Raw genomic sequence first — 12161 nt, 5'->3', positions numbered from 1 at the left:
ATGTATACCAAGGGATATTACAGATTAAAATCTATCTGTCCATGCTCATTTGGAGGCTTTACATAGATTTTGACAAGAGAAGGAGTTAATAAAGAACAATATTGGGTATTATCAATCTAGACAAAAACTAAGTGCATTTACATATCTATAGTCATATAGTTGTCAGAACTTCCCATTGAAGGGCTTAGGTATGAATCCCTTTAGCCTTCAATACTGAAGGATGGAGCCTAGGGCAGCTGAACTAATTGGTGCAAAACACTGTACTCATTTTCTTTGAATGTCACGACACAAAGTAGTTTGAAAAGCATTGCTAGATGGAATGTATTCAAAGGTGTTTTTGTTGCTTGGTGCTTTTTTTTTTTTTTCCTTGAAAGGTAATTGAGCTCTCACCTTTAAAAGCAAAATACATTGAATCAACAAGGCTACAACTCGAATCAGTCTAGAAGTCTAAGTTTCTATTCATTGGGTTGTCAGGTACCATTAAAATGATTTTCATGAAGAGTATATAATAGTATTATAAATGTTTATAATATGAAGATGCTGATATGGTTTGAATATTTGCCGCGTCTAAATCTCATGTTAAAATGTGATCCATAGTGCTGGAGGTTGGGCCTGATGGGAGGTGTTTGGGTTATAGGGGTGGATCTCTTATGAATGGCTTGGTGCTATCCCCATGATAATAAGTGAGTTCTCCTTCTCTTAGTTCACAGAGTGAGAGTTGGTGGTTTAAGAAAGCCTGGCATCTCCCTTGCTCCCTTTCTCTCCATGTGATATGTCCTGTTGCCTTCTGCCATGACTGGAAGCTTCCAGTGGCCTCGCCAAGAACAGATGCCAGCACTATGCTTCCTGTACAGCCTGTAGAACCATGAACCAAATAAACCTCTTTTCTTCATAAATGACTGAGCCTCAGGTATTACTTTACAGCAATGCAAAACAGACTAACACAGATGTTAAATGGAATAAAGCAAGATATAAAATTGAAAATGCACTATAAGTACAACTGTAAAACACAAAGGTAGATAGGTAATAGCAGTTGTGTTTGGTTTAGATGGTTTTCATTTTCTTTCTCTATCTTGGCTTATATATGTGTGTGTGTGTGTGTATACATACACATATACAGACATATATAGACATATATATACATATATGTAGACATATATATATACATATATATATATAGGCTTTTTTATTTGAAGAAATAGCTGTTTTGCCTGTAACTGCTGAGTATTCAGCAATTAAGACATCAAAGATACAAGCTATACACATATGTCAGAAATATTTAACAGAATATTTAATTTTTTAATATTTCTGGATCATTATGAATTTTATAAGGCAAGGCTTCAATATAGAGATATAATTTTGTATTCAAATACTATTATCTCATAATAATTATTAAAACTTATTCTTAGAACCAAATAGTGAAAGTATTCTTTGAATTACATACCAGCTTCCCTACCGAACTGTAGGATGATCCTTGGTATTGGAAATGGTGTTTTCTATTTGGTGTGCACATTATAAAGCACAATGCCTGACTCACCATAAGTAAATTTCTAAATGTTTATTAAATGAATGAATACATATTATCAGTGGAAAATATGTACCTCTCACCACACATGCTACCTTCTTCTCCAAATAAAATTCAGTGAACCTTAACTTTGATCCTCTTCTAATGTCTTTGTGATTATAATTTCCTATTTTAAAAAGAGAAGCCCTCAGTGGATAATTAGCAACAATCAAGAGAAGCTTAAGCATGCCATATAGGCATAATTTCTGCCAAGAACAATTATCTTTGTAGAAAATATATCTCATGAGACAGACTGAGGGCACCTATCCTGCAGTAGAGGAGTTTTGAGAACCACTTCTACTGGAACATTTCTCTCAAGCCAATCTTCCTCGACTATCTACCCGAGCTGAATGCCTGGTATGGTTTTACTGGGATGGTCTGTACATTTTGTGAAATCTTTCTGCGATTGAGCTTGATTATACTACCATTTAAGTTTTTAAATGCCTCAACTTAATCAATCTTTACAGTCAGTCCTACTTTTTTTCGCTTCTTACCCAAATAGGCATAGTCAATGAGACTATGGATAACAAACATCCATTTCCCATGGATAACTAACATAATCATTTTAGTCGAGCTTTAAGAAATATTAATCTTATCTTCCGTAGGTTTTGCAAAACATCAAGGAGACCCTGAACAAATAAAGCTTACAAAGTGGAACCAAATTAACATTGTCTTTCTAAATGGTCAAGATATTGTGATCCTTATAAAAATTTAGAGGCATTAACAGAAATATCCCAGATTTTAAACAAATTAGAGCTGGTTCCTAGCCCCTGCATCATTGGCAACCCTTATAAATTCCTTAAATACAAAGTGAAAGTATAAAGTAGTTAAGGGGAAGAAATTCAATATAGAGAAACAACAATGCTAATTCAAATAGAGTTTTAAACTTGATAGTTCAACTAGAAAGCTTTCTCTAGGGAATAATTCACAGTTTGCCTTCTTTGAATGACAGGACACCTAATTAAGAGATACCTTACACTTCAGAAATCTTCCAATATTAATTATTTATTAGAAGACTATAAAATGCTAACAGTGTATAAGACACAATGATAACTCCTCCAGTATTTATTTATTTATTTGCTTATTTACTTATTTGGCTGTTTTTAGGAATAAAGGTCATATTATCAGCCTCACTAGAATTTGGATCAAAGGTTTTAGACTTTTTCATCAAGCAATTACCATTTTCTAAATAATAATGAATATTAAAAAACATGGACTATACATTCATTTGGGTTTAGTGTGAATTGAGCAGAAAATTCAAACAAAACTGTACAGTTGAAATTTGCTAAGACAGTAGATATTAACTGTTCTTACCACACACACCCAAAAGTAACTATGTGAGGTGGTAGATGTGTTAGTTTGATTGTGATAATCATTTCACAATGTATTCCTATGTATCAAATCATCATGTCATATACACTTTAACTGTATACAATTCTTATTTCTCAGTTACACCTCAGTAAAACTGGGGGGAAAAGTATAAACATAATGGTTATATTATAATCTATCAAATCAATGGTTTCAAATAGCAATATTTGAAACTACTTTGATGTAAGTAGTCATTTCATTGCCTTTCTTTCTTCTTTAATTAGAATTGAATTCTCTTTTAATCAAATGTTACTGTTTTATTAAAAATATTTTTATGAATGTTTTCTAGGCAAGGTTTAATTTCATAATAGTCTTCTCAAGTAAAAGTATGTTGCTTACATAAGATTAGAGACTTCTTGTCCAAGTAAAATTGATCAACATAATAGACATGGAATCTGTAAATTCAATTATATGTCAAATGCACTAAGGTATATTTCTAGTTATTTCTAGTGACATACTTTATTTATTTATTTATTTATTTATTTATTTATTTATTTACTTATTTTTGAGACAGAGTTTTGCTCTGGTCGCCCAGGCTGGAGCGTAATGGCGCGATCTTGGCTCACAGCAACCTCCACCTCCCAGGTTCAAGTGATTCTCCTGCCTCAGGCTCCTGAGTAGCTGGGATTACAGGTGCGCACCACCACGCCTGGCTAATTTTTGTATTTTTAGTAGCAACAGGGTTTCACCATGTTGGCCAGGCTGGTCTCAAACTCCTGACCTCAGGTGATCTTCCCACCTTGACCTCCCAAAGTGCTGGGATTACAGGCACGAGCCTAGTGACATATTTTTATAACCTTTATAATTTACAAAGTATTTTTACACACTGCCATCAATTAAATCTCAAAAACGCCATTTTAAAAATGTGAAAACTGAGATTGAGAGTTAGGCATTAATATTCATGACCAAAATCACTTGTCTGGTAATGACAGAGCCAGGAGCAGAACCCAAGACTTCTGGCCTTCATTCAGGTTCATGTTTTTCATATTGACTGATTTTCTTCCAATGTTAAGAATTGTTGCCATATCTACCTCTAATTGTCTGAATATCTGAATTTCATTGTTTCAGTTTTTCTTACTTACTACTTTTAATTGAAGTATGTGCAAGTGAATCCATGAATGGCCAGAATTTAGGAGATGTACACACAGTTATCTTTATAAAGTCCATAGGACACTGAGAAACCTATGACTAACTCAGTCACTTCCCTATCACTGATCAATTTGAAGCATGATAGCGGCCTCAACTTTAAGTGGAATAAATAGGAGTTCTACAAAAACATTCATTAGAAAATCTTTCTAAAGTTTAATAGGAAAAATGAGATTAAACTTTCAAAGTTTAATAGGGAAGCAGCAAAAATACATTAGTCTACAAGACTCTTGAATTTTTCTATTAGTTAATAGTTGCTTAACTGGATTGTACGTGAATTTTTATGATTACCATCAGTTGTTCTATATCTTTTATATATATATGCATATACATGTATATTTAATATTGTATAATATGATTATAATTATATAAATTGTAATACATATAAAATTACATATATACTACATGTAAATTATATATAAGATGTATGTATATAATGACCAATGAGACCCTTAACTGAATACACACACACACACACACAAACACACGAAAAGATAAGCTGACATAAATTATAAAAGTATAAATTTTGTCACATACCAAAAAAATTCCTATAGGAATAGAACCCAACCATAACAAAGGCCATTGTACAACTTTAAAAACTGATAAGGTACCTTAAATGGCCCCCTTTTCCACCTCGGTGGGATTATTATTAATACTAGAAACTGAAGTCTAAACTGAATATCAATGTACATTTTAGCCTGTTGAAATAAACCAGAACAATTAATACTAATTATCCAGAACATAGGCAGTCTCAGTGATTGCATGGAGTCTGGTGTTACAACTGGCCTGTGTAACTTCCTAAGCAAACCTTAGCAGAGGCACTGCAGGCGTCTGACCTCAGGGTTATACAGAGGATACAGAGGAGAAATTGTGAATATTTTCATATAGCTTTGAAAATAACATAATTCTATTGGGTTAACATGGAATATAATTCTTAATATTTTAGTTCTAGGACAAATTTTTAATCTTCATGGATTCTCAAAGCAAAATACATTATTTTACTTCTTTTGATTTTTAGGTTACTACAAAATCGACAGATCAAATTCTGGCCCTGAACTATCTGTTTAATGCTAACTGTTGTCAATTTAATCCTTTAGGTATGCTATATGCTATTAAATACTAATTACATTAGGGGAAAGAGGGGAGGATTATATAGATTACTGGTATTTTAAAAATAATAATTTTGCAGAAAAAGCTAATATCAACTTACTTTAAATCTTTGTCAAAAAACATTGTTTTAATCAAATTATTCTTGTAGACGGAATTGTATTTTTATGCAACATCATACTTAATGGGATATTTACCATCTCATATCATTCTCATATTAGCAACATCAAAGTTCAATGTAATGATGTATTAGCACAGGGAAATATTTCTAGCCTTATTATTTTTGATACAATTCCACAAGCAACTATGGAACACAACCACCATTTGTTCAGAAAGTATTTTCTGGAGGACAAACAACAGGTTTACATTTAATTGTTTATATTAGATTTTAAAATAAGCATTTTTTCTTGCTGAGATTATCTTCATCATAAAATTGAAGTTTTGTGTTTGAAGAGAGACATACTCCTAGGTAAGCATACCGTGTAATAATTATCTTGAAGAGTTTGCTTCTTTGTCTCTCAAGTAATTAGTTGCTTCCTGTCAGAGTGCTGGGATGTGTCAAGTCCAACAAAATATTTGATCTTATTTCTATTCAAAATCATTTTTCAATCAAAATTAAGGCCAAAGGAAAAAAGTCACTTACTTTGCTTTAGCTTCTGCATCTTCATATGCTTTATTAGAAACATCATCCAGCCCTCCAATCAAATGTTTGAAAGAGCTGTCAGATGAAAAAAGCACAGTGATTAGAGTAAATCTTCTACAAAATAGTAGCAATGGCAACCTAGTCAATGATACAGTGAAACAATCTAAAGACATCTAAAGAAAAGTAAATTCAAACACTTAATCTAAGTACATTATTAAGAAGCATGTCAGACATTTTTCCTGACTAGAATATAAACTCTATGAAATTACGGACCTCTTCTACATTATGTGCCAATACAGTTGCCAACACATAAACAAATCTGGCAACCATATCTGGCAAAAGCAGATGTTCAAATAATTGTTTGGAATAAAGTCTGTGACACACTAAATTATATATACCACAAAATTAATCAGTCAATTAAAATACTGAAATGACAGCAAGATCCACCAATTATGGAGTGCCTCCTATATGCCAGGTACTGTTATTTAAATTACCAGTAACATATATTAATTACAATTCTCAAACAAATTCTGAAAAACAAGCATCATTATCTCCACTTAACAAAATAGTAAACTAATGTTCACAGGCAAAATAAATATGAAGAATACAGGAAAACAAAAGGAGAAGATCACAGAAAAATTAACTCATTTTGGAAGAGTGAAAAATCAACTTTAGCATATAACAGGAGGAGTGATTTAACTGCTTAAATCCAATCTATTCAATATCCTACTATGCACCTGGAACTGTATTCAGACTTCTATAGTGAAGCATCATCAATTCTGTCACTAAAATTGTAAATATTATAGCGCCAACACAAAATGAATACACACATGTATACCAGAATCGCCCTTGAAAATTACTGAATACAACCAGATACAGTAACTCTTACTGTACACTACATTCTAGCAACTACTGAACTGGAATGAAGGAAAGAAAAAAGTGAAAGTCTATACTCAGAAGTCCCAGGACCCACATGATAATCAGATCCTCACTTACATGGTACTCATATGCCAGGCATTGCTATAAGTGCTTTATACGTAATAACAAATACTTTAATAGTTCCAATGAGGTTTTTCAAAATAAAAATTAATTCTTTTATTTTGAAATACTATGAGTTAGTATTATAATCTCTAATTATAATGGAGATAATTTTAAAATACTGTAAGAAATTACATTTAATTTTAATCCTCTATCAGCTTAATACATGTAAATGGTTTGTGTGTTGTGAGTATTGAACAATAAGTTATGCATGGTCAGGTGCTGAAACATAGTAAGGTGCTTGCTGATTTAAAATGCAAAGTTCCTTAATTGCTTTTACATATACTTCTTTATTTTGAAAAACTATAAAGAGGAACATGACACCCTTCTTGGGGCTGGGTGGAGGGGAAGGGAGAAGCTGTTATTTCAGACCCTTGGGTAGTGAGCTCATCTAGGGTGCATGGTAACCAGAATGCTGAACCTAATACATGAACTATTTCTATACAAAAAGGGACCCCAAGAAAGATTAGACAGAGACACGGGGAATCAAGAATCATATTCAAGAATATAAAGCTTTCTGTAATGAATTGTATTAATTCATGCCAAAACAAATGATTGTTAAATAGACAAATAATAGGCAACAGTCCTTAGAAAGTTTTCAAAAGTATATTACCAGTGATAATAAATATAATTCCCACAGTTGAAAAGTATGTTCAAATATTATTTTTGTCATTGTTCTTTATATGGTAAAATTTCCCACTTTCCCATAGAATGTCTTGGTCCTTACCTAAACTTAGAGGGAGTCCGAGTTTAGAGAATGTTCTTAAGGCTAGACGCGTTCACAACATAAAGTATAATATTTCTTTTATTATAAATAGATAATATCTGGCTAATTTTCTGGGGTTTTTTTAGATAATAAGAAAACTCAAGCACAGTTTAAGTTCCTTGTCCAAGATGACTGCAATTCAGCAGCACGTCCACCACCAGAATGTATATTCCATAATGCTTCTGTCCTTTATATTTGGATATTTACAATACAACGAAATCCAAAACATTATGAAAAGGTATTGAAAGAGAAGAATCAAATAATATTATGTAGGAAAACCAAACAGCAATAATTACTAAAACTTAGTTTTTCAAATCCATTTCAATATATTAAGAGATTGTGTTATTAGGCATTGAAAACTCATAGTAATTCTGAGAGTTCAAGTAGTTTTTTTTAAAAAACTCCTCTTTCTTCTATTATCTATTTGATTTAAGGACACTTTAAACAGTATAGCGTATTACCAAAGAATTACAGAGTAAACTGATGATAAATTTGACAAGAATTAAAACTTTTAACTTAACAAATTCTGTTCAACCTACTAAGCTAGATTAAAACTCCACAAAATATTATTTTGAAAATATACTTTGAAATTCTTAGCAAAATATAATAAATGGAAAAGCATAGATATGGTTATGCTAGATGGAGTTTTAAAAGTAGAAACTATCTAATCATCCCAATGAGCTTAAAAATAAGTTGAGCTTGATTGGAAAAAAACACATTTTAAACCTCATAATATCATATCCAGTGACAAATATCACATTAAAAAACAATGAACAAAAGTAGTATTTGAATTATAACTTTCTTCAGGTCTTCTTAAGTGTCCTTGATTTAAAATATGAATGTTCTATGTTGTCCTAATGACCCAATATTTATTAATATTTCTTATGACTAGACAAAAGTGAGAAAATAATATGTACCTACAAAAGACCTGTAAAAATATTATAAAAACTATTTTTAAATTCAGTTCCCTATAAATTTCATTTGAAATGTAATTGATTTTTGATTATAAAAAAATTAAAACTGAATGGAGAAATTAAGAAATCACCCATAGGACTCTAACTACAAATGACTAGAGGAGGTATCTTTATATATTTCCTTTTACTTTTTATTTTTTATTTTTTGCATAGCTTTATTGTTGTTCATACTTGTAATCTTCATCGCTATGATTTTTAACTTAATATTATAGCATAAGTATTAACTTTTATTTTGAAAAACTCCTTAAGCAATATTTTAGTAGCTGAATACATCACAGATACTGAAATACACACAAACACACACATACACACTTACAGTTGAACGAGGAGTTGGAGACCTTTTACACAAATATCTTTATTCATACTCTATATTATAAACATATGAAATTTATTTTCAAAATAAAAATACTCAGAACTATAATCTTGGCATTTGGAATTGGAACCATGTGTCCTTAATAAATAATCTTTACTTAGAAGATGATCCTAGCCGAAAGAATACATTTTCTGAAACATTAAACAAATGTGTCTTGCTGATAGATTCTAAGTCTCCTCAAACAATAAGTCAACCATTATACATAACCGGAAGTTTAGGAAAATATAGAATTTTCAAGTAATATTATTAAGTTCCAAATGACTGCCACTGTCTGCAGATCCCTGTACTGATCAATGAATAATTTAAGACATCTTGATAAGCATAATTGATGGTGTTATAGAATTTATCACTCCTGGCACAAAAATGAACCAATTAGTGTTTCAGTTTTCCTTCTCTCAGACACTCTGTAGGAACACCTGCCATCTGTGTGAACCCTCATCAAATAGACATTCAGAAAAGTACTACTATAGGTATCAGATGCTTTTCTAAATAGTTACTCAGGTCCTGTGACATTTCTTGACTAATGCCTTTTTTTGATTGTTATTCTATTCTGAAAATGATTATAATGAGATGTTGTGAAAACTCCAACAACTGAATAAGTAGAAACCAGAAAATATTATTTATGAGTTTTAACAAATATAGGTGACTACAGAAAAATCATTAAATTATCTTTTTAAACAAACACAATTCATACACACGTTACATTTTAACATTGTAAAATAAAATACCAAATTTCTACATGCTAAACTTAATTTCGGAAGAAATTAAAGACATGTTACCGAGCAAATGGCTTCAGTTTAGGGCATCTCCACAGCAAACCTTTATGCATGCACATATTTCATGCAAAATTTTCTGTTACTTTTCTTGGGATAGAAAATCTGATTGTACAAGTCTTGACATAATACTTTAAGGAGCATGGGTAAAATATTATCAGTTGAGTACACAGATATTGAAAGAGAGCAAATGGGAAATCCCTTTCATGTTTAATGATCGTAGTTTAGACATACTTGTCAGGTGGGGAAGGAAAAGAAAGGAAAGAGGAAGGAAGAAGGAAGAACAAGGAAGGGAAGAAGGAAAGAGAGAGGTGGATGGAAAAAGGGAGACAGAAAGGGAGAAGAAACTATAACTCTTACACACTAAGAATGGTGACATTTAAAGAAATTGTCCTTAGGAATATCAGTTAAGAGGCTGTTTGTCATTTTAGAAAACGTGTCTGTTTTAGAAGTCAAGGATGACAGTAATTCAGTGGGTAATAAGTTTAGTTATTAAAATGTTTTCATTATTAAGGCAAAACATTCTTCTGAAGGGAGCTGATTACTCAGTGGTATGTCTAAAAAGAATATAATTCGGTTCATCAGTTGTGATATAATGAGACTTCATCTAGACAGAAATGGTCTTTTAAATTATTAGAAAGGCAGTCCAAATATCAGAGATCAGCATTACCACTGCTAAAAAATCATAGCATTTAAAGTTTACTTTACGGGTTACAAAGTATCACATATATATACATATATATATATATATCTCAACTAAGTCATACACAATATATATATGTATATATGTGTATATATACACAACATATATATGTGCGTGTATATATATATATATATTTGGTGTGTATATATAGTGTATGAGTTAGTTGATTTAATTCTCATGATCTCCTATCCCTTATTGTGATATAGTGGCTTAGAATTTTGTATAAACATTTTAAAAATAGAATATTTTCAAATTAAAAATAGGGTGGGAGAAAGTCTCATAACATTCAAAACAGATTTTTTCTTTTTTACACTTAATAGTGAAATGTTATAAGTCAAAAAGTGTAAAAGGTAAAATCTTAAACTGGAAGCTATTTCAGACACTTCAATAGTGCTAAGCAAAATGTTTGTCAGGTATTATCAGAACGCTTGGCAACGCCTTCTTAATTTCACAGGCTATACCGTTATGCTTTGTTAACCTGAATCTCATCTAAATCTTTTTAAAAATATATTTATTTAAAAATGTAGAAAGTTAGTGTTCCAAAGTAGTTGAGATGTTTTACTTAGCTAAGCCCAAGGTTTCAGAGGGATCCTTCATTGTTTTGACACACTTATGCAGAAAATCCCTTGATTTACTTTGTGGCTTCAAGTGTTCTTATGTTTGTTATTTTTTGTTTATTTTATTTATAACGGGACAATCATAATTCTTAGCGGTTTGTACTATCAACTATCATGTGATTGTATGTTTCCTTGGAGAAAAAATTACCCCCAAATAAAATAAAACCAGCCACATCCATATTTTCCCAGTCATCCATCCATTTATTCATCCATCCATCCATCCATCAGTCCATCCATTCAACCAAACTCACACATACGTACATATACAATGCCTACTATCTATAAGGGACAATTCAAGCTACTGTGGATTATGCAAAAAGAATAAAGTACAACTTTGAGGAATTTAGAGTCTTATATTACAGATAAGACACAAAGACTTATAATACGAACGTGAGAAGTAATGAGTAGCTGAATGCTTATCAGAAGGAAGGCTATAACGTGCATAAAAATAATTTCATCTACTCAAAATCATATTAGATAGTAATTTCATGGAAAGCAATTACATTTTTATGAGTAACTAATTATTAGCATTTTCTTATCAGGCACGTGTTTATATTTGCAAGAGACACTTACACACACCAGAGTATTAGATGTTTGTCTGTGTCTTTGCTTTGTAATAATATCCCCCTGTCTATCATGGGGATTATTCACTAGAAAAATGGATTTCAAATAACAAACACTTCATTTAAACTGTTTCCTGATTATAATTATGTGCTTTAAAAGGTACCACCATTTGAAAATAATGATCCAATCTGGCATATGCACAAAGGAATAAAAAGCTAAGAATTAATTTCAGGAATTCTCTCCTTTTACTTACTGTCACTTTTGAGAAATAAAAAAGTGACTTAGTGGTGATCAAGTTTCCATGTCTAATATGTCTATGTAAATCAGTCTTTTCCAGGACAGGGTCTTGTTAAGTTGACTAGGCTTATTATATTAATCAAATGAAATCATCTAGTTTTGAATTTTAAAATTACGTGTGTGTGTGTGTGTGTGTGTGTGTGTGTGTCCCATGGCAATATGTTAACAAACTGAAAGACACCAAAGAACTCTAAGGGATAAAAGATGTATTGTAATTTTACAATCTTG

General features: G+C 31.4%; 1 protein-coding gene across 6 annotated transcripts in view; it reads right to left on the bottom strand.

Annotated features, from left to right (window-relative positions):
* Positions 1 to 12161, bottom strand: part of PRKG1 (protein kinase cGMP-dependent 1) — a 1295238-nt gene that overhangs the window by 121982 nt on the left and 1161095 nt on the right. For all 6 annotated transcript variants that reach the window (XM_034930587.3, XM_063607406.1, XM_003806332.6 and 3 more), the window contains one exon: positions 5829 to 5903. In XM_034930587.3, the coding sequence (XP_034786478.1) occupies positions 5829 to 5903 (75 nt within the window). The remainder of the gene's footprint in view (positions 1 to 5828; positions 5904 to 12161) is intronic.

The sequence above is a fragment of the Pan paniscus genome, chromosome 8 (genome assembly GCF_029289425.2).
Source record: "Pan paniscus chromosome 8, NHGRI_mPanPan1-v2.0_pri, whole genome shotgun sequence".
Taxonomy (NCBI): domain Eukaryota; kingdom Metazoa; phylum Chordata; class Mammalia; order Primates; family Hominidae; genus Pan; species Pan paniscus.
Note: the sequence above shows the minus strand (reverse complement) of the source record. Positions and strands in the feature narration are given on the sequence as shown.